Below are 23,687 nucleotides of genomic sequence, written 5' to 3'. Positions count from 1 at the left end.
AGTAGTAATTGAAGCATTCAAGCCCTTCTGCTGCACCAGTGAGTTTTAATTTTTGCTTAGGTATCTCGGGAGTTATGCCGCCCCATGTTGCTGCGCAACTCGCCCCTTCCGTGGTTGGGCACGTTCTTTTGTGCCTTCCGTGCTTGAGCCCAAGAGACCAATGTTATTTGGCGCCACTCTCGTCTCCCTTCATAACGTCTCTTCTCAACTACACCTCAGCATATCACAGCCTCTCTTCCCAGAAATACATGAACTCACGCACATCAATTGCTCGCCACAAACATGTCCATAGAAGTTCAACCACCAACTCCTCCGGACCGGAGCTCTGCGCGCGTCCACAAAGAGAAGCTTAGCAATTCTCCTCCCGTGGCATTCAACATTCGATCCGCAAGACGAGGGCATACTCGCTCTTCTTCCTTCGGTGGCTTTGTTTCTCGTCTCTTGCCTTCTCATCGTCAGGAGAAAGGTCATACCTTGCGCTCAAAGTTCAATGACGACGGTGCTCAGGATCCTGTTGGACTTGTATTTGACCTTGCAAATTCCCAATGTTGCAAGAGCTCATCAGAGCGCGAACATATCAACGGCGAGGTTAAGAAAAGTTGGCTTCCAAGGAAAATTTCTCATCCCACGAAGGATGCTCAGACGCCAAGCGCTCTAGGTGATCAATTGCCGCGGGTCTCTGAACAAGTAGGACAGGCTAGAAGGTTTTCACTTGGAGGCATGGGGGGCATTCCAGGAAGAGCAGCTTCTGGACAAAGCGGAGGCGATGAAGTTCAGACAACGTCAAATGCAGGAGAGAAAAAGAAGGTTAAGACTTTGAGAAGAATTATTGGTTCTCTCAAAAGGGCAAGAGGAGAAAAGGTAAGAGAACGGAGCAATTCGGAGCCTTCTTCTTCTCAAGCTCCACAGATTCTGGAGAGCAAGGAGCCTCGCCCTGAGACGACCATGTCCTCGGACGGGAAGGAAATTACGAAGACGCAGCAGATATATGATGACAAGAAGTCGCGAAGGGAGCAAAGAAGAAGCCTCCGCGAGAGTGGGGACTTCCTGGGCGTCCAAGGTGCAAATCCAAGAACAGGGTATTGGGACATCAGTGATGCAACAAGCAGCAGTGAACCCAGTCAGATCAGCGAAACTACCAAGCTCAAACTTGATCTACAAGCCATAGAGTTAACTGAGCAGAAGAAGAGGTATGAAGAGGCCCAAAAATCACACCAAGAAGAGTTGGTGAGAATCCAAACATTGAAGGAGTTGAAGAAAGAGAAGGGGGAGCAGAAGAGGACGGAGTTGAAGATGAGACAGAGGAGACACGGGAAGTGGAGAGTGAGCGAGAATGGCTGGAGCAGCGTCGCCGAGCCAGAGTTGAGCCCGATCCAGCAATCGGCGGCTAGCACTCCCATCGCTAGTGAGTTCTAAGCGCTCGGCACGAAGCAGCGCAGCTAACACAGGCTTATAGAACTTGCTCCTGGTGACCGCCTCTTTCCAATGCCCTGTGCAGCAGACCCGAATCCATATGTGAACACTCCTATCAAGCAAGGCGACTATTTCGGCCACCGCGCAGTCTCTTCGCCACTTTCACTACAACGGCTCGGCCAACGCACTGATGTATCTTCCTTTACGACTCGAAGCATATCCATACCACGAAAGCCGATTGGGTCGCCCAGTCGTCAACGCAACGAAGAATCTTCAGAGACCATCGTCCATAATCATGGTCGCCCATCTCCTATTCCAGTCCCAAAGCCCCTCCCCGGTAAAGAGACAATCGTCCATAATCATGGTCACCCATCTCCTGATTTAGCCCAAAAGTCAGTCCCAGGAAAAGTGCAACAGCCTCAATCTGGCTTAGCTGTCGATCTGGTCTTGGCTACACCTGAACTGAACAGGAGCGCTGCCCGATCAACACAGCTTCCTTTTTTAGGAAAAGAAGCCCCTATATTCAAAGCAGCAGGCCTGCTCGAAAGAAAAGCTACAGCGATCTCATTCCGGTCGGTTTCGATGAAACAAGTCGTGATCCACCCCCCGTTGGCCCGAAGCCCCAGCATTCGCCGTATCATTTCCCTGAACGAACTACCGCCGGTGTCTCTGAAAGATCCCATCGCGGCCAGGATCCCGTCGAGTTACCAAACACCGAAGGGGCTTCCCACTGCCTGGGCACCACCAACAATTATCAAAACAGAGCCGGACAAAGTAGCATCGTTCATCAACACATCCACCATCACCACTACTGGGTGCGCTCCTCTTCCGCTCCTCCCAGGACAAGTGGACGGAGCGAACGACATCCGAAGCGACACTCCATCGAGACGGCAGTGTTTTCATCACCAAATTACTCAGATTCCTCTACGAACAAGCTCCCATCAGAGGCAAAGATCGAGAGGAACGCACAAGACAGTGTCCCAAACTCATCCAGCAGACATCGTCATATCATCGGAACACCAGCTCGGTTTGACAAAAGAACGGAGCATAAAGTTATGTCAGAGAACTTCTCCAGGGGTCGAGAAGGCAGAACTGAAGAGCACACCCATATCCATATCTACGTGCCCTCAAAGCCCGGAGAAGCAGAAGGAGGCGGCTCAAAGCGCCGCTCTGCTAGCGTTTCAACAACTGAGACGCCGAGCAGCAATCAAGAAGACGGAAGGTCAGACCGGAGGACAACTCACTCCTCCGAAGATAAGAAGGCAGAGGGTGGAAGAATCGAAAGAGACCAACACGAGAGGGGCTCACAAATTAGCCCAAGGCGAAAACGTAGACACAGGGCATCCTTCAGAGACTAGAGGGGAGCAGGGAAAGGGAGGGTGGAAAGCGACACAACCCAGCCCTGTTGCTGCAAGGGCAATAACGTCGAGGAATGCGGCAGGCGACAAGCTTGCAGTTTGGCATCCAGAGCCGAGTGCGGAGAAAGGGGTGGGGGAGACGGGGAAGCAGGGTGCACACATGAAGGCGATAGTGCTGCATCAGAGACGCGGTGTTTCTTCAGGAAGAGGGCTTCCGACACCGGGTCGACCCCCTCAATCAATTGGACAGGTTGTCATTGGCATGGCACAAAACGGCTGGCTCGTAGTCGAACCAGTATTCGATCCCGAGTCCGGCATCAGGAGGAGATTTGAGCGACAACGCCTAACTTGGCAGGACGTGGGTTTGTTTGTTGCCGCGGCGATGTTCATGACGGGCACGTTTCTGGCAACGGTTGTTTTTGCGCGGGTCATGGGGCTCGGATTGCAGGCCGTGAAGGCTTTGGGGCCTGTATTTTGGCTCTTTACTGTGTTCTAAGGACGGGGGTGGTGTTTGGTCTGGTTTGTCCCCGCTGTGTTGAATCGTTGATGAAACAGGAGGGTCGAGTATTCTTAAGTGGACTTCGGAACGATTGATATTTGATAAGGAGCCTCGCAGTGCTGGTCACTGGAGCGGTGTATGGTGCATGTATGGCAGTGCAGTGCAGAAATGTGGATCGCCTGATGGCGCTGCTGATTGAAGGGTTGCTTTGGGCTGCAGGTCAGATTATGCAGGTGGCTCGAAGCAATGGAACCTCGGGATTGGAATAGAATCAATTCAAGAATAATAAATGGCCGTGGCCCCTGGTGCTGAAAAGAGCAACAGCAGCTTCGGCCCTCAATCCAACACCGGCTGGACAGAAGTGAGGCAAAGCAAGCATCGTATTCCACCTGGGCCAGATGGTACAAGCTGGGCTCTAGTTTTGTTCTTTTCTTTTCGGAACACAGCCAGGTGGCACAAAGGTCCCCAAGATCGACGTTACACAGCATTTTGCAGACGTGCGGAAGACGTGCGGATGGATCACCTCTCACAGGCATGTCTCAAATTGGTCAAGCTTCTCTCCTCGCTGCACTTAACCCCCCCCTCAGCTCATTCAGCCCACCGGTTGCCATTCCGTCGAATTGCGAGTATTGCCATAATTGCACAGTACCCATTGCCACATTGCCATGACTATGGCCTCGCCTTGTCGTGCCTTGCCTTGCCTTGCCTTGCCTTGCCTTGCCCTGGCCTGTCTGGTAATGTTGCACCGCTGATTGGGCCGGTCTTGCCCCGCCACGCAAACCCACGGAGCCACCCCGCGCCGATACCGGGCCTGGAGCTCTCGCCTCAGTTTATTTACTGGGACTGGCTGTGCTCACTTTTCGAACTTCCAGCTCCTCTTTGAAAAGGCTCTCTCTTCTGTACTACTCGGGCCATACTGTCTGTCCCCTCCACTCAACTCAACTCAACTCAATTACACCTCACCTCCAATTCCTCAATTCCAACCCTGAAAATCTACAGTCATGCCTTCTGCTGAAGGTAGGCCGCGAACTCTCTACGATAAGGTTTTCCAAGACCATATTGTAGACGAGAGACTGGACGGCACAATCTTGCTTTACATTGGTACATATACATTCGCAAAATCCCTCCGCCCGTGCTTACCTCTGTACAGACCGACACTTGGTCCATGAAGTTACCTCACCTGTGAGCACTTCTGCTGCATCGCGCAAACGCACACTGACTGGTGTTCTTAGCAAGCCTTTGAGGGATTGAAAGCTGCAGGGCGAAAGGTCAGACGACCAGATTGCACCCTCGCAACCACCGACCACGTAAGTCCCACTTGCACATGCTCAAACATGCAGGTCTAACCTATGACACAGAACGTTCCCACTTCCTCAAGAAAGAACCTCAAGAACATCGAGACCTTTGTCGAAGAGGAGGATTCCAAACTCCAATGCATGACCCTCGAGGATAATGTAAAGGACTTCGGTATCACGTACTTCGGTCTTGGAGACAAGCGCCAGGGTATTGTCCACATCATTGGTCCCGAGCAAGGCTTCACTCTGCCAGGCACCACTGTTGTCTGTGGTGATAGCCACACCTCGACCCACGGTGCCTTTGGCTCCTTGGCTTTCGGCATTGGAACAAGTGAAGTTGAGCATGTTCTTGCTACTCAAACTTTGATCACAAAGCGGAGTAAGAACATGCGAATTCAAGTCGATGGTGAACTTGCACCAGGTGTTAGCTCCAAGGACATTATTCTTCATGCTATCGGACAAATCGGTACTGCAGGTGGAACTGGTGCGGTCATTGAATACTGCGGCTCTGCCATAGAGGCTTTGAGCATGGAGGCCCGAATGTCGATCTGTAACATGTCAATTGAGGGTGGTGCGAGAGCTGGAATGGTTGCTCCTGATGAGATTACCTTTGAGTACCTCAGAGGTCGTCCTCTCGCTCCGAAGTACCGTTCAGACGAATGGAACAGGGCAATCAGCTACTGGAAGAGCCTCAAATCGGATCCTGGCGCAAAATACGACATTGATGTGTTCATTGATGCAAAGGACATCACCCCCACGGTCACCTGGGGCACGAGTCCGGAGGATGTTGTACCAATTACTGGCAACGTTCCAGACCCTGAAACATTCCCAACTGCGGAGAAGCAGGAGGCTGGTCGCAGAATGCTCGAGTACATGGGCCTTACAGCTGGTACCCCAATGGAGGATATCGTTTTGGACAAGGTCTTCATTGGCTCCTGTACCAACGCCCGTATCGAGGACCTCCGAGCTGCTGCAGCAGTTGTCAAGGGCAGAAAGGTTGCACCGAATATCAGACGAGCAATGATCGTTCCTGGTAGTGGCCTTGTTAAGGAGCGAGCAGAGGCTGAAGGTCTGGATAAGACCTTTGTTGAAGCTGGCTTCGAATGGCGTGAAGCTGGATGCAGCATGTGTCTTGGCATGAACCCTGATATCCTGTCGCCAAAGGAACGCTGTGCAAGCACCAGCAACCGGAATTTCGAGGGACGGCAAGGAGCAGGTGGGCGTACCCATCTTGTATCTCCTGTCACTGCCGCAGCATGCGCAATCGTTGGTAAGCTTACGGATGTCCGAAAGCTAAGTGATCGTAACGCCACACCTCGAAAGGCTTCTCCACCTCCTATGGAAGTCAAGCCTCACGTAGATGAGCAAGTTGAGTCTGATGACGACGAGCGGGAGATGATCGGTGATCAGCCACAAGACAACAGCCCGCACACCAACACCATGGCTCCTCACACCTCTGCTGGCCTTCCAAAATTCACGGTGTTCAAGGGCATTGCTGCACCCATGGATCGAGCAAATGTCGACACTGATGCTATCATCCCTAAGCAATTCTTGAAGACCATCAAGCGAACCGGTCTCGGCTCTGCACTCTTCTTTGCTCTTCGCTTCAATCCCGATGGTTCTGAAAAGCCGGATTTCGTCCTCAACCAAGAACCTTATCGTAAATCCAAAATCCTCATCGTCACAGGACCGAATTTCGGATGCGGTAGTTCTCGTGAACATGCCCCTTGGGCTCTCCTTGATTTCGGAATTAAATGCGTTATTGCTCCATCATATGCTGATATCTTCTTCAACAACACCTTCAAGAACGGCATGCTCCCTATTGCCATCACGAACAAAGCCGACCTTGATGCTATTGCGGCTGAGGCCTATGCTGGCAAAGAGATTGAGGTTGATCTTCCGAATCAAGTCATCAGGGACGGAAGTGGAAAGCATATTTGCCGCTTTGACGTCGAAGAATTTCGAAAACACTGCTTGGTCAACGGTCTTGATGACATTGGTCTGACTATGCAGATGGAGGAAAAAATTAACGCTTTCGAGAAGAAGATGACCCAAAACACCCCTTGGTTGGATGGATCGGGATACTTGAAGCGTGGCAAGTCTGGAAAGTTGGCTGCGAAGGCAGTTCCAGTTCCAAAGACAAACCGCGGTGAGGAGGTCAAGGAACCTTTGGAGTGGTGAATTCATCTTCTCACCCGGTCCGGCCTGTAGCTTGTATAATCTTTGTGGCAGGGGAGGGGAGGGATGAAGTACGTTCTCGTGGGAGGCGGCTCTTTGGATCATTTGCATGCTTCCTCGGACGCGTAGAGACGGTGGTCAGTTACGACTAATTGCTGCATACGACTTCACGGTCTTCATGATAACATGACAAAATGAAACAAATTTAGAATCTTATAGGTTGCCTTCAGCCTGCGCTTAAGTGCTTCGTATCCAGTCAAGTTGATGTCGATGTATGATTATCCAGGTGTCTCCAGGTGAACTCGAGGAAACGCAGATTCCGGTAAGAAAATGCCCAATGTGGTGTGGCCCCTCCAAGCCCCTATACTGTATTGCAGTGTTAAATTAAGCGACTGCGGCGCCACTATCCTGTAACTCGTAAGTTCAACCGCCCCCAGGTTTCCGTGGGCATCAATCAGCTGAATGTCCAAGCAAACGTTCAACACTGAAAGACCTTAGCCATATCTCGACCTGTTCATCTCAGATCCTGACGCTCCGTTAGAGTGCAGAACCTTACAACTGCCGCTGCACCAAGATCGCTGCATGTACTGGCCCCCGCAATTTCAAAGCTTGCAACGGGGCTTGTCCAGCCTAAGTTGACATTTGCATAGAGTTCGTTGAAGTCTGCACTGTCTTGTTCACTGGTATGAGGGCCATTTTTACATGATTGCTGTACGCAAAGATATCACCAAGCTATTGACGATCAGAATTGGCCGCTATCAAGGGTACCGGTACTTGTACAGGCCTGACTTCTGGCCTCACAAACAGCCTGCAAGTTGCAGGGCGGGTACAAGACTTTGCTCGCAGTTCTTCCTGATAGTTTTTCTGCCCTGTGAAATAGCCCTTTTGGGCCTTGGTGCCATCTTTGGCATCGCTGTTCAGCGACTAGACAATTTGCTTTCTGTATCAGCTTTCTGATGCAGCAGTCTCTGCCTTGGTTCCACATCTGGCATTGCTCCTTTGCAGTAAAACAATCAAGTTCCTATATCTTTATTCTCGGGCAGCAGATTAGCTACAGATCTGCTCGTGTAATCACGAGTCCGTCTCAAGCTGGTATTTCTTGGTCGAGATTGCCACAGCAATAACAAGGATCGACTGCAAAGGTATCTTTAAGACAAGGAGGGGTCACGCTTCACTACAGTCCCTTCGACTGTCCACCTTTCATATATGTCCAAGAGATGGGCGACGTTTAAAAGGAGGAAACGCCATAGCTAAGGCTTTTTGAAGATAGCTAGCTTTGCTCGAGGCCTTTTTACTTTCCTCTTAAGAATATAGCCATAAAATCCATTCCAAGTAATAGCTACTATGATTTCTTATTTTAAAACCGGTTTATTCTTAAGAATTCGAGTTCTATATATATAATACAAGAAATATCTATTATAGTATTTTATATTAAAAGCCATTTTTTAATCTAAGAAATTCTATTTTATTATATTAATAAATATAAAATTATTTTCTAATTTAAGAACTTTTATATTTTAAATATAATAATATATATTATAATTTAACTTTTAATTTTATTATCTAATATTATTATTTATATTTTTATAATAATAGAAATAAAGCAATAAAATAAGGCTCAAAAATTAATAATTTCTTATATTTTAAGAATTTAAAGCTAAAAAGAAATAAGAGTAAAATATAATAATAAATAAGTAAATATAGCTAAAAACTATTAAAATACCGAGTTTTAAAAGTGAACTTGATTTGAATTATAGCTTAGAACCTTAGCTAAAACTAATTCTTTTAGCTAAAACTAATTTCTTTAACTAAAACTAATTTCTTTAATTAAAACTAATTATATAATACTAGTTATTATAATTTTATTAAAAAATATATATTTGAAATATTTAGAAAACTAAGCCTTTTATAAATTTATATATTATTAAAAAAAAATTAATCTTTTGTATTCTAGTTTTCTCTTTTTTAACTTTAAATTATTTTTATAAAAAATCTTCTGTTTTATTTTCTAAGCTTTAAATATTATATTTATAATAGTATTTAAAGTTTATTTTTTTTTATTTTATAAAAGATTTTAAATAAACTAGTTTAAAACTATTAGAAATATAAATATTATTAAAATCTTAAAATCTTAAAATCTTAAAAATATAAGTAATAGATTTTAAAATAATAAAAATAAAAAGTTTTAGAATTTTTAAAAATATTAAATATTTTTATTTTTATTTTTATTAATATATATTAATAATATATTAGAAATTCTTTTAGAAACTATAATAGCTAGTATAAGAGTATAATCTGCTAAGAATAAGATATTAGAAATAGATATAAAATAAAGCAAAGCCGGAATTACTTAAATAGAATAATACTAAAGATTAAAGTATTCTTTCTACTTTATTTTATAGTTTAGTATTTTCTAATATATGAGATTCTTTAAACTTTAAGCCTTTAACTATTATATTAATCCCGCTATTATATAATACTAAGCTTATTTAACTCGGCCTATAGAGGCAATATAATACTACTAGTAAAGAACTCGTATTTATTTTTAGAAAGCAAAAATAAAATACTACTTTTAATATTTAATAATCTCCTTAAACTATAAAGAACTAGAGAGCTTAACTAGAAATATAATATTCTTTATAATTTAGTTAATTTCGGAGCCTAACCCTTAACTAGAATAAATAATATTTCCTTTCTAATAATTAGTTTTTTACTAATATAAAAGAAGAAAAATATTATTCTTTATAATCCGGTTAATCTCGGAGCCTAATTCTTAATTAGAATAAATAATATTTCCTTAATACTAATAAGAATAAAAGAACCGGCCCCTTTCTCTAATATATAAAGAATTAGTAATAATTTACTAATTTAAAACAAGAAAAGATAATAGTCGGTTTTAATTTACTAACTTAAAACTAAATAAGATAATAATTAGTTATAGTTTACTAATATTAAATAAAAAGAACTTATTTAGTATTTATCTCTATAGCTAATACTTCTTTTAAAGCTATTATAAACGGCCCGGAATCAAATATTACTATTATAAATATATTAGATAAAAGGCCCTAATATAATAAAATAGAAAAGCCGGACTTTAATATTATAAACCTATATTACCGGAAAAGCTATTATAATACTATTTCAGAAAAAGATATTAAGAAATAACTAGCCGACTTAGAACTTAAAATTAGTATAAATGCCCTAAAAACAAATAAGGCCTAGTAGAAATTACTTATATAAAATAACCTTATTAATAAATATTACTTTATAGCTAATAAATAAGTAGAATACTATTAGAAATTTCATTTATATATTAACTAATTTACTAAAAAAGTTAATAAGCTAAAGGTAATTATTAGTCGACTTTATATAAGAAAAAAACTACTATAAAAAGAAGCTATAAAATAAAAATTCAAATAGATAAATATCTAGAAATATTATAAGTTCCTATTAGAAGAATTATATAAAAGCTAATACTAAGGCTTTCTTTTGCTTTTAATTTTTAATAATTAATTATAATTTATTAGAATTAAGAATTCTGTTCTATTTATAAGTAAAGATAATTATTAGATTAATAATTAGATATTTAATATAAGAAATAAACTAATATAGAATTCTTCTAAATTTAATAATAAACTATTAAAAATTACTTATATAATATAACTAGTTACCGGAAATACCTATAACTTTATTTATAATTAACTAGAACTTAGATTAGTTAAATAGATTTCGACTATTAAATAGATCTTTAAGATTCTTTAGTAAGCTTATAGTAAAAGCAAAGAAATAAAATATTAGGAAATAAAAGAGATATACTAGTATTTAAAGTAAAGAAATAAGCTATTTCTGGTATTTTAGATAGAGTTTATTTACTTAATAATAAAACTAGAGAAGTTACTAAATAATTAATATAATAATTTAATAAATAAAATAAATCTCGAGCTATTTAAAAGCTTAAATAATAAGAAGTTTAATATATTTAGGGACCTTATTAAATAGTATATAGAATAAGAAAATAGACTTATTTTAATTAAGAATTAGTAATTTCAGGAGAAATAACTAATAGAAATCATTTATTATTAAATATTATTCCGGACTAGAAAGCCTATTAGAATCTAAAAAACTATAATAACTTTATATTTAGTAGATTAACTTTAGTAGCTAGTATTCTTATAGCTAAAGGAAATAGTTTACTAAGAATTTAAAAAGAGATTAGACTAGTTAGAGAATCTTTATTATTATAGCTATAGAAAGCCTAAATATATAAAAAATACTTGTTTTAATTTTAATAAGATTATATTTATTAAAGAGAATTATTTAAAGAAAGCTAATAATTTAGAAATAAATAATAAAAATACTAATTCTTATTTATTATTTAATAAAGAATATAATATTAATAAATCGGGAAAAGTTTAGCTTTAGATATAAAAGTAGCTTTTCTAAAATAAGAATTCTATTAAGGGTCTATAAATCTTATTTAGCTAATTAATAGAAACTAGTTTTTTATTAATTATAAAATATATTAGAAAAATAAAACTATAACTTTCTAGTATTTAATAAATACTAAAATAAATATATATATTCTAATTAATTAAAAATATATTTGCTTTTTAATAAAAGTATTATAAATACCTTTATATAAACTCAAAACTCCCGTTTTCTTATAAGGTTTTAATAAATAACCTAGTAAAGCTATTTAATATCTAGTTATTAATTAATATTCCCAAACTTAATAATATTTATTTATTACTAATTTTGGCTCTTATAATATAATTCTGGAAAGAAAATAGCTAGTAAAATATAATATCCTATTAGACTATTAATGGATTTAACTTTATTAGCTAGAGAATTATAAGGCAAATTAGTCGGGTTTTATTTAGAAAATTCGATATTTTAATAAGAAATATTAAAAAAATAACTATTCCGAAAATATTTTAACTAGAATTCTAAAAGAAACTAGTAAAACTAGACCCGAAAAGTAAAAAGATATACTTTTTATTCTTTTATAAAACCTTCTTATAAGAAAAGCCAAATATTAGATAAAGAAAAAAGAGCTAGATTTTAATATTCTAAAAATAAATAAGTTACTAGACTATTTCTATTATTTTATTAAAATAGCTATTTTCTAATTAAATACTAAAGATTCTAATAACTTAATTGAATTAGTTACTATTAATAAAATTAATTATATATTTAAGAAATAGAATTATAAACTAAAGAAATATTTATTATTACCTATAGTAATTAAATAACTAATATTATAGTTTACTAGATATTATATTTAAACTAGTAATCTAATATATTTTCTAAATATAAATAAACTAGATATTTTTAATAATATATTATTTTTTAGTTTTAAGAAACTTTAAAGGCTTTAAATATCTCTTTTTATATAATTATATAATATAACTAGAGTATTTTTTAAGAAAATAATAAATAAGCTTTTCTAGTCTTAATTCTTTAATTATAAATTCCGTTTTAATAAACTAGATCTTTTAATAAAAACAGCCTATTTTATAAAATAAGCTCTAGTAAACTCGAAAAAATAAAAGGATATCTTATTAAGAATCTGAAAAAGGGTTTTATTAAACTATTTAAATTTTCTTTCTTATTACTAGTTTTATTTATTAAAAAGTAAAATAATAGCCTATAATTTAATATTAATTATTAATAGCTAAATATTATAATAAAAAAGAACTATTATTTCTTATTACTTATTACCGAAATACTTAACTAATTAGCTAAATTATTAGTATTTATTAAATTGGATATTTAGTATACTTTTAATTAAATTTATATAAAACTAACTTCTATAATATAGGCAGCTTTTAGAACGAGATATAAATTCTTTAAACTAGTAATTCTATTATTTAAACTTTATAATAATTTAATAACTTTCTAATAATATATTAATATTATTCTAATAAACTATTTAAATAACTTTTATTTAGCTTATATTAATAATATATTTATTTTTTCTAAGAATAAAAAGAAATATTAATAATATATTAAAATAGTCTTATAAAAGCTCTAAAATACCGGATTATAAATTAATATTTATAAATATAAATTTGAAATCTCTAAAATAATATTCTTAAAATTTATTATCTCGAATTAAAATATATAAATAGATTTTACTAAAACCTTTATTATTTAAAACTAGTATTAATTTATAATAAAAAGAGAAATATAATTATTTTTAGGCTTTTATAACTTTTATTATAGGTTTATTTAAGTCTATAAATATATTTCTTATTCCCTAAACTATTTAACTAAAAAGAATATTCTATTAAAGTTTATATTTAATAAAATCTAGCTAAATATCTTTAATTAGCTTAAGAATTTATTTCTTTTTGCCCTAATATTTCTATATTTTAAATATAATAAGAAAACCTATCTAGAAACTAATTATTCGAATCTAGCTATTATATATATATTCTTTTAAAAAAGCCTAAAGAATAAATAATAGTATCCGGTTTTATTCTATTCTAAAGCTTTTTAAAGAATTAAAAGCTATTATAAAATTTATAATAAAGATTTTCTTATTATTATCTAAAGACTCTAGAAATAATAAATAGAACTAATTAGCTTATCTAATTTTCTAATTATTACTAATTATAAAGCTTTCGAGTATTTTAGTATTAAAAGGCTTTTAAATAAATAATAAATTTAATAAATAGGTTTCTTATTATAATTCTATTATTAAATTATTTATTAGCTAAATAAAAATAATATTATTACTAATATCTTATCTCAAAAAAATAAGCTTATACTAACTCAAAAACAGACTAAAAAAGCTAAAAGAATTAGATAAATTATTTTATTAGATCTAATTCTCGCTTTTATTAAAATAAAAGATATAGCTTATATTTCTACTAAAATAGAAAAAATAAACGAGCTATTAGTTATAATTAAAGTTTTATAAGCTAATTAGACGAACTTAATTCTAGAGAATAAATATAGGAAAGCCCTAGAAAATATAGATCTATAAGAAATATTAAATAGCTATATACTTTATAATAAAAGACTTATTATATTAAATAAATATAATAATTTATAAATTAGATTTCTATAATAAATTCATAATATAATAACTATTATATATCTTAATTAAAATAAAATAAAAATTCTAGTTTAGAAACTTTACTAATAGTTTATTTTCTATATAAATATTAACTATTTTATAGTAAACTATTATAAATATTAAAGGTTTTATAAACTAAAAAATAAAATACTAGGCCTATTATATCTATTATTAGTTCTCCTAAAAATATAAAATAATTTATTTATAAACTTTTATATTTCTGGCTTTATAAATAAAAAATATAATAATATATTTATTATAATTAATTAATTATCTAAATAATATATAAGCCTATTAATAATTAAGAATATTATAGCCAGAACTATTACTAGCCTATTCTATTATTATATCTAATAATTCTAAAGTTCTTTTTTTATTATTATAAATAATTAAAAACTCTAGTTTATTTCAGATTTTATAAATAAACTACTAAAATTAACTAGAACTAAACTAAAGCTCTCGATTATAAAATATATTCAAATTAATAAATAAATAGAAATTATTAATTAAATTATTAATACCCGACTTTACTTTTTTATTAATTATTTCTGAAATAATTAGGTAAATTTATTTCTAGTATTTAATATTATAAATATTATTTACCTATATAAATTAACTAGCTTATTTCCTTTAATAATTAATTATAAATATAAATCCAGGCTAAATATTAATTAGATACTACTAATAATAGAATTCAAAATACTAAAAAAGAAATTTAATTAAAAAGAAATATAATAGTAAACTAAAAGAATTAATATTACTATTAGTTATATCCGAAAATATATAATAATAGTTTAAAAGTATTAAGTTAAATAAGCTAATAAAAAATAGTAAAAACTAGACTTTAATCTAGGAAATATAGTTTATATAATTAAAAAGATCTAAAAAACGAATTATTTATCTAATAAGTTAGATTATTTCTTTATTAAATCATTTAAAATTAATAGAATAATAGGCTATTTATATTAATTAGATCTTTTTCTATTATATAGAATTTGGCTAATTTTCTATGTAAATAGACTTTATAAGAATCCTACTAATTTACTATCTAGTTAAACTAATAAAGAATCTGGTTTTACTAAAATTAATAGTAAACTCGAATAAGAAATTAAGAAGATTCTTTTTTCCAAAATACTTTATAATAAGCTTTATTATAAGATTAAATAAAAGAAATAAGATATAAATAATAAATAGTATTTTATATTAAACTTTAAGAACTTAATATTTGAATTATATAAATTATATAAATAGAACTCTAATAAAGCAGGATCTTTTATTTAGCTAAATAAATAGATTTAATATACTAAAGAAAATAAGTTTAATAAAAATTATTTGGATAATAATAAACCTTAATAATAAGGCCTTTATAATTAAAAAAGAAAAAAAGAAGCCTAAATATTTTCCGGGTTTTATTTAAATTCTAATATATTTTCTTTATTTTATTATATTAGTACCTATTTTCTTTTCTAGAAATCTAGATAAAATATTTTTCTTTATTATATTAAATTATGTTTTATTATCTAGGCAAATTATAAAAAAGTAAATTCTTAAAACTAACCTAAAAATAAATACTTAATTATATTAATTCGAAATATTATTAAAAATCGAGGAGATTCTTTTTAATTACTTTAATTTTTATAATCTTAACTATTTATATTATTACTATTACCTTAATAGAACTATTAATAAAAATAAAATAAATAAGAAATCCCAATAATATATTATTTATAACCGGACTAAATAAGGCTATTTACTAGATTCTAGATAATTTAAGTAATAGTAATAGTATTTTAAGTTTAGTAGCTATAACTATTATTAATATAATTATTAACTAAACTATTTTTATAAATAAAAATAGTAATTTTTTTATCTAAAAACAAATTAATATATAAAATACGGCTCGTATTATTCTTAAGAATATATCTGAAATTACTATAAAAGATATCTTAATAGAATATTTTAAAAATAATAAAATAGAGAATTTAATTACTAATAATAATAAGTCTAATAATCTAATAAGTAAAATAAATAATATTAATAAGAAATATCTTATTAATCTTATTAAGCTAAATACTAAAAAGATTAATAAGAATAAAGCTAATATATTTAAGAAATATAAGGTATTAGACTATAATAAGAATTCTAATAATAAAAAAACTAAAAATAAAAAAGATTTTAATAATAAAGAAAACTCTAATTCTAATAAAAGTAATTAAACTAGTATTAAAATACTTAATATAATTAAGAAACATATAATACTAAATAGTAGTTATTATATAAAGTACTAGTCTAAAACCAAAAGCTAGTAAATAATTCTAAAGACTAAAGCAAAGAACTAATACCTTATAAATATTAATAAATTAGTATATAATATTATTTGGAAAGTCGTAAAACTCTTTAGAAATTCTTATAAAACCAGAATTATAAAGCTTAAGGCCCGGGAATATAATAATAAAATAGCTAAAATAGCTGGCCTTAATATATAAATCTCTAAAATAAATAAATAATTTAAGGATATATATATTAAACTCGAAAAGTTCTAGAAGTTAATTAAGTAGCTTAAAAGTAGTCTAATTAAGTCAAATATTACTATTCTAATTAAGAAAAAAAGTAAATAAGCTATTATATTAAAGCCTGCTTTAATAAATAAAATTAATTTATTATCTTTATTCGAAAACCGCCTAATAATAATAGTTCTAATATTAGCTATAGCCTATATAGTATTTCTAGATTATATTATTAATATAAATATAAATATAATATAAATAATAAGAACTAGCCGGAATATATTAAGAACTAGGTTATTTTAATAAAGTTAAGACTATATTTTAATTATAAATAAGCTATAAGAATTAGATAAAATAGAATTAATAGCTATTATTTCCTCTTTTTCTTTTTTATATTATAACTAAATAATTCTCTAAATAAGGGTATTTAGACTTCTTTTTAGAAGAAAGTAATATAATAGCTAATATAAAAATATAATTTACTAAGAATAAGTATTAGTTTACTAGGAACGCATAGTACTATTATATAGGTATAGAAGTACTATTTATATAAGGTTAGTAAAGTTTTTATTTAGAAGTAGGGATTATAGTATTATAATATTAATATATAATCCCTAAATCTGCTAATCCTAAAGGGGTCTAGTCTACTAGTCGAGTTACTAATGGGATGCGAGGTTATATAACTATATCCCGTATCCCATATCCCATTACTTATATCTCATTACCTATTACCCATATCCCGTATCCCGTATCCCGTAATTATATACGTAACTCCCAGAGAAATAGCTATACTAATACTAGAAACTCTCTAAAAACGCGAAAAATAGTATCTTTCTCTAATTATATACAAATTCCCTAATCCGGCCTAGTACCAGATTTCCCAAATACTCTATATATCTATATTACTTCTGAGGTTTTAGTTATATATTAAAGGCTATAGCCTTTTATATATAACTTCCCCTCCTATAATATTCTCCTATCTTATATATCTATTTTCTGCCCTATTTATACTTAACCTATTTTTTTATATCTAATTATATAGTATTTATATTAATTAGGCATTTGAGGATATTTATTAGCTTTAATTTTATTATAGAATTAGCAGGATTTAATTCTCCTTTAATTTACTTAACTTCTATAATTTCTCATTATTTATATATCTGGCAGAGATATATTATATTAATTATTAGGTATTTCTCTCGAGTAGTACCTAATTTAATAAGGTATTCATATAATAACTTCGAATCTATATAGATAACTAGTAGTAGTTCTATTTCTAGTATTCTATTAATTATAGATTTAACTAAAGCGCCCATATTAAAACCATAAGCCATATTATAGAGTTCCAAAGCTAGAATACTTCTAGTAACTTTCTTATATTTAATAAAGAACTAGTAAATAATATTAGTATATCTAGTTCCGTCTATTAGAACTAGAATATATCCGATTTGGGAAAAGAGATCTTTATTATTTGCAAATAAAGTATTTATAAAATAATTAAATATAAGAACTTCTTTACTAGCTTTATAAATCTCAGTTCTTTAGTAGTATTCTTAATTTACTATTAAATATACTTATTAAGTACCTTTATATTAGTTTCCGAGGATTTAATAGCTTAAGTAGTAATTAATAGGTTATATAAAGCTTCTAGTTAATAGACTAATATAATATATACTTCTCTTATATATTGGGTAATATATTAGTCTTTAATAGAGAGATTTTAACGAATAGTATCCCTATTACTTATAGTAGTAATATTCTTTATAGAAATAGTTCGGAAATTCTTATACTAGTATTTCTATATAAGAGTAATTCTAGTAATATTTATATAAATAATACCTTTATTAAATTTGAGATTATAATTAAAAGTAAGGAATTCATACTTCTTAGCCAAGAACTTAGCCTTATAGAGCTTTAGTTACTTTGCCTTTACAAAATCATTAGTTCTAATAAATAGGGTATTATTAGTTTAAAGACTAATAATTCCGAAGAATTACTTACTATAGAATAGGCAAGGATTATAAGTTAACTATTTTATAGAGAACTTATTAATATAGTAGGAATAGTAAGTCTTAAACTAGTAGTTCCTAGCTTCCGGTATATTATATAATAGTTTTATAACTTTTAGAATAGAATTATTCTTTAGATTTAGCTTTCTAATAAGCTTATAAGATAAGTTAATATAGAAATTATAATTAAATAAGGTTATTAATTAGATATAAGCTTATAAGATATTATATAAATATAATTCCGTAGTATTTATTATTATAGTAATAATACTAAGAATAATTCTCTAGTTAATATATTAGATAATAGGTAATTATATTAATATTATATATTTCTTATTATTATTATAAGCTTAGATAACTAGTCTTAATTTCTTAAGCTCTTTCTCTATACTCTTATTCTTAATCTTATTAATAAACCAGAAGTTAAAGATATATACTTCTTTTAGTATCTGAGATCTGAGAGTAACCTTAAATATATTCTTTTCTAAAAAGCTAGTAACTTTAATTTAATAGAAATTCTCGTATAGTTTATTATCCTATAGAAATACTATAATATCCGGGGTCTTATAAGAGTATTCTCTATTATACTTTAGTAAAATAGTAGGAGAAATTATACCCGTATTACTTTTGGCCTTATTATTAGGTTCGGAAATAGGTTCAGATTCGGGGCTATTAGTAATAACCTTAATATCCCCTATATAAAAGGGCTTTATAAAGGTTAAACGGAAGATAATATTACTATATAATAGAGCTAGTATATAGTTCTCCCTATTAATAGCTACTAGCTTATATAGTCTATCCTAATTACTAGGTTAACCGGTATTTCCTTTATATTAAACGAGAATATTTAAATTCAGGAATAGTTTATAGATATTAGTAGTATTAGAACTATTTCGGGTATTTAAAATATTTATAATTTAATATCTAGCTTAAAGCTTCTGAATTTCTACTATTACCTTCTTGAGTACTACTAATTACTATAATATAATAAGTAATAAGGTATTATATTCGGTTATTTAAGGTAAAGTACTATAAATTAAAAAGGTTAGGATAATACTATTAGGTCCCGTAAAGTTATTAATAGCCTTAAAAGCTATTTGAAGTATAGTATCCTTATTAATTCTATTAACTTTAGCCATAATAATAAGATAGGTATATTGGATTAGACTATAGTAGTATTCTATAATTCCAATAGAGTTATAAGTTTCTATAGGAATAATCTTAATCTTAGTTCCTATAGTATTTGCAAGCTAAGCAAACTTCTTACTAGTAAACTACTTTCTAGTATTTACTATAATCTAATTAAGAGGGCCTAAATAGTTATTAATCTAGTATTATTTAAGTATATCTCAGGTATATATTATACTAATATTCTAGAGCTATTAGCCGGCTTAATATCGAGTACTTTTATTAATAATATAAAGTATAGGCTTACCGGAAATATAGAAAATATTAATAATAATAGAGTAATTAAAGCTAATATTATTTCTTAGATTAAACTTGAATTATTTGAGTAATTAGCTATATTTTTAGTATTACTTATAATACTTTATAAGATACTTAAGGGCTTCTATATTAATATTATAGCTTGCTTATTCTAGTATATTTCGGAGCTTACTAATAAATAAATAACTAAAATAATAGTATAGATATTATAATTTAATCTCTATAAGAAAATAGGGATTATAAGTAAAGAATTTAGAAATAAAGCCTTATAATATAGTATTTTAAAACAGGAAAGAATATCCGAAATATTATATTATAGATATATATTTTCTAATAGAAATAATAAGATAATTAGTAAGATTATTAAAGTAGACCCCTAGCTTATCTATATTAGCTAAGCTAAGTAAAAATAGAGTCTTTAAAAGTATAATATAGAATTATATTTACCTAATTAGTATACTTACTATTATAGATCTAATAGAAAACATAAATCCAATACTAAACTAGATATTAACTTAACCTTTAGTAGTTTTATTAAGTTTAATACTATTATTAGTTTACTAGAGAGCTTGGAATTAGTTAGAACTAGTAATTAAGTATTTAGAGGCTCTAGTATTAATTATAATTCCGTAAAAATAATAAGTATTATATCTTAATATATTATTAATTATAAAAGTCTAGGTGTTTTTTATTAAGGATTTAATAGGCTTTAAGGTATGGTTTTTGCCTATTATCTAATATATAAGGGAAAGAGAAGTAAGGTTATCTATAAGAATATTAGCTATAGTTATTAGTAAAACAGGAATAATAGGAGTAGCTAAAAAGCTCTTAACTAAAGTAAAATAAGAATCTGGATAATATTTTTTTTCTTTATTTATTTCTGCTAATAAAGCCTTAAAAGCATTATTTACTAGTTTGTTCTTATTACTCTTATTACCTTCTTTACCTTTGGCTTTAGTAATATACTATATATAAGTATTACTAAAGCATTTATTAAAGTTACGAGTATTTCGAGATCTAAACTAATAAATATTTCTATTCCTAAATCAAGCTTTCTCAGCCTCTTATTTCTCTAGTATATGCTTTTATAAGCGGTATTTGGGTTTCTTATATATAAAACATGACTTCGGAATATAATTATTATAATTATAGAACTTGGAATAGTTATTACGGGTTCCGAAGTTATAGCTAGGTCTGTATTAATAATTTCCGGAGGAATAATAGCTTAGAGAGTTCTAAGAATAGTATTATTAATTAGTAAAGAAGGTTTCGGGATTAGCTTATTATTTGCTTTTATATATAATAATAGATAACTAGAGCTTATTAATAAGCTAGTCGAGATTTATAAGAGAATTTGAGATTATATATTTATATGCCCGGAAGCCTTAGTAAAAAATAATAATCTTATTATAGAGGAATTTAGTATTTTGCAAGTTAGGTATAAAACTATACTATAATTAATATAGTTCATTAATTAGTAGTTAAATAGTCTTAAATATTGTTTTTTCCGGAAATTTAGCTATTATAAAAGCTAATATAGTAGTGTTTTATTTATCTAAATTTCAATATTTAAATCTAGGGCCTTTAAAAAAGCTATAGATATTAATATAAGCCTCTTTATATATATATTAAGAGAGCTAGTTACTATAGAAATAGTCTTAAGCTAGTTCTTTTAGTATAATAGGAAAAGCTTATATTAGTACCTTTTATAGAAGCTTTATATATTAGTAGATATTAAGGAAAATAGTAAGTTTATAGTTAAAATTACTATTAGATCTATTATACTTTTACTTTTTAATATAGATCTTAGTAACTTCTCTAATAAGTCTTATAATTAAAAGAAATTAGGGGTTATTCGAATATAGTTATAGTAATAGTAATAGTAGGAATATATTATTTACTTCCAGAGCTTTTATACTAGTATATAAATCTAGTAGAGATATAAAATATAATAATAAAGGAAATAGTAAAAGAAGTAATAGTAATATAGGAATATTAAAGATAATAGGTTCTAGGTACTTATTTTTCGTAAAAGTAATAAAGCCTAATAAAATTAGTTCCTTAATAAAGTCTAGTCTAGCTACTAATATATCCTTATTTAATTATATATACTATTTTTTATATATAATAATATATAGGATATTTGTAATAGTATTAGTATTACTATTCTATTATATAAATATACTACTATATTAAAGAATCTTATATAGATATAATATCTCCGGGAGTTCGAATTTATTAAAGTTCCCTTAATAAGTAAAGTTCTTAAAGTTATATCTAAATAGCTCCTAAAGATTATTATTAACTATTTTATAGAGAATATATTAAAATAGCTTAGTACCTAAGAATTTAGTTATCTCGTTTACCTTAGTAAAATTCAAATTAATCCCATATCTTTACTTTCTTACTAATTCCTTGAAATTATTATTATTTATAAAGTAATTAGATTAGATAGATCTAATAAAAGAATTATTTACTATAATATATTCTACTATTATATATTCTATAGGCTTATACTTAGTTCGAGGTATAGTAGTTTATAAGAAAAATAGGTTTATAAGGAGAAGAATAATTCGTAAAATAGGTAATTTATAATAGGTATTATATTTAAGGTAAAAATTTTATCTATAATAAGAAATTTAGAAAGTAAAATTTAAGAAGTAAAATATTAAGATTTTGAGAGAACTCAATGGTTCTAAAGCTTAAGAGCCCCAGGGATTTAAAAGAAGATAATTTTTGAAAGAGTTTTATAGGAATTAAATAGGAATAGAATAGGATAATTAAATAGCTAACCGTTTTAGTACTTAGCAAGATCAAGTACTCTTTCTGCCTATATAACCGAATTATAGGTAATAGGACTAATAGATATTCCTTTCTTTAATATAGTATAATCGGGCCTTAGTAAAATTAAGTATCTTTCCTGCTTATATAACCGAATTACAGGTAATAGAATTAATAGTTATTCCCTCTTTAACTAGAATAATAGCTTTGCTCCTAAGTAACCGAATCTTAGGCAAGTATAGCTTAATTCTTCCTAATCTATAAGTACTAACTAATTAGTATTAGTTTACTAGGAATATATAGTACTATTATATAGGTATAAAAGTACTATTTGCATAAGGTTAGTAAAGTTTTTATTTAGAAGTAGGGATTATAGTATTATGGTATTAATATGTAATCTCTAAATCTGCTAAGCCTAAAGGGGTCTAGTCTACTAGTCGAGTTACTAATGGGATGCGAGGTCACATAACCATATCCCGTATTCCATGTCCCGTGTCCCGTATCCCGTAACTATATACGTAACTCCCAGAGAAATAGCTGTACTAATAATAAGATATTAGAAATAGGTATAAAATAAAATAATACTAAAGATTAAGATATTTTCTTTATTTTATTTTATAGCTTAGTATTTTCTAATATATAATATTCTTTAAACTTTAAATCTTTAATTATTATATTAATTCCGCTATTATAGAAACTATTATAAATATAATATTTAAGGCTTAAAAAATAAAATAGAATTTTTTTTATAAAAAAAATTTAAAGCTAAAAAAAAAAAATTTAAAATATAAAAAGCTATAAAAAATTATTTTATAATATATTAGTTTTTAAATATCTCTAATATATTTCAAATATATTTAAATATTTATTAATTTATTAAAAATTTATTAAAAATTTATTAAAAAATAAACTCGTTTTTAAACTTTATAAAAACTATTAATTAATTTAATTTTATATAATTTTTTTCTCTAAAATAAACTAGTATTATATATAAAAAATAAATATTTTTAATATATAACTTAAAAAAAAATTTATTTTTATATAATTTTAAATAAATATTATATTTTATATAATTTAGGTAATATTATAAGTTTTATAAAAGTTCTAATATATTAAT

General features: G+C 29.9%; 3 protein-coding genes across 3 annotated transcripts; all 3 read left to right on the top strand.

Annotated features, from left to right (window-relative positions):
* Positions 1-282: 282 nt before the first annotated feature.
* K444DRAFT_637633 (uncharacterized protein) lies at positions 283-3,267 on the top strand (the record flags this gene model as incomplete). Its single annotated transcript, XM_024884152.1, has 2 exons — positions 283-1,405; positions 1,457-3,267. The coding sequence occupies 2 exons, from the start codon at positions 283-285 to the stop codon at positions 3,265-3,267; spliced, it is 2,934 nt and encodes a 977-aa protein (XP_024727143.1).
* Positions 3,268-3,413: 146 nt separating this feature from the next.
* K444DRAFT_262956 (uncharacterized protein) lies at positions 3,414-4,386 on the top strand. The gene has a single exon (XM_024871423.1). It carries the CDS (start codon positions 3,560-3,562, stop codon positions 4,151-4,153), a length of 594 nt encoding a protein of 197 aa, XP_024727142.1. The 5' UTR covers positions 3,414-3,559; the 3' UTR covers positions 4,154-4,386.
* Positions 3,987-6,975, top strand: K444DRAFT_603376 (3-isopropylmalate dehydratase-like protein). The gene is made up of 4 exons (XM_024878769.1): positions 3,987-4,371; positions 4,421-4,452; positions 4,503-4,577; positions 4,629-6,975. Exons 1-4 carry the CDS (start codon positions 4,272-4,274, stop codon positions 6,744-6,746), a joined length of 2,325 nt encoding a protein of 774 aa, XP_024727141.1. The 5' UTR covers positions 3,987-4,271; the 3' UTR covers positions 6,747-6,975.
* The last annotated feature ends 16,712 nt before the right edge of the window (positions 6,976-23,687 follow it).

The sequence above is a fragment of the Hyaloscypha bicolor genome (genome assembly GCF_002865645.1).
Source record: "Hyaloscypha bicolor E unplaced genomic scaffold K444scaffold_183, whole genome shotgun sequence".
Taxonomy (NCBI): Eukaryota; Fungi; Ascomycota; class Leotiomycetes; order Helotiales; family Hyaloscyphaceae; genus Hyaloscypha; species Hyaloscypha bicolor.
This window is presented reverse-complemented; position numbering and strand designations above follow the sequence as displayed.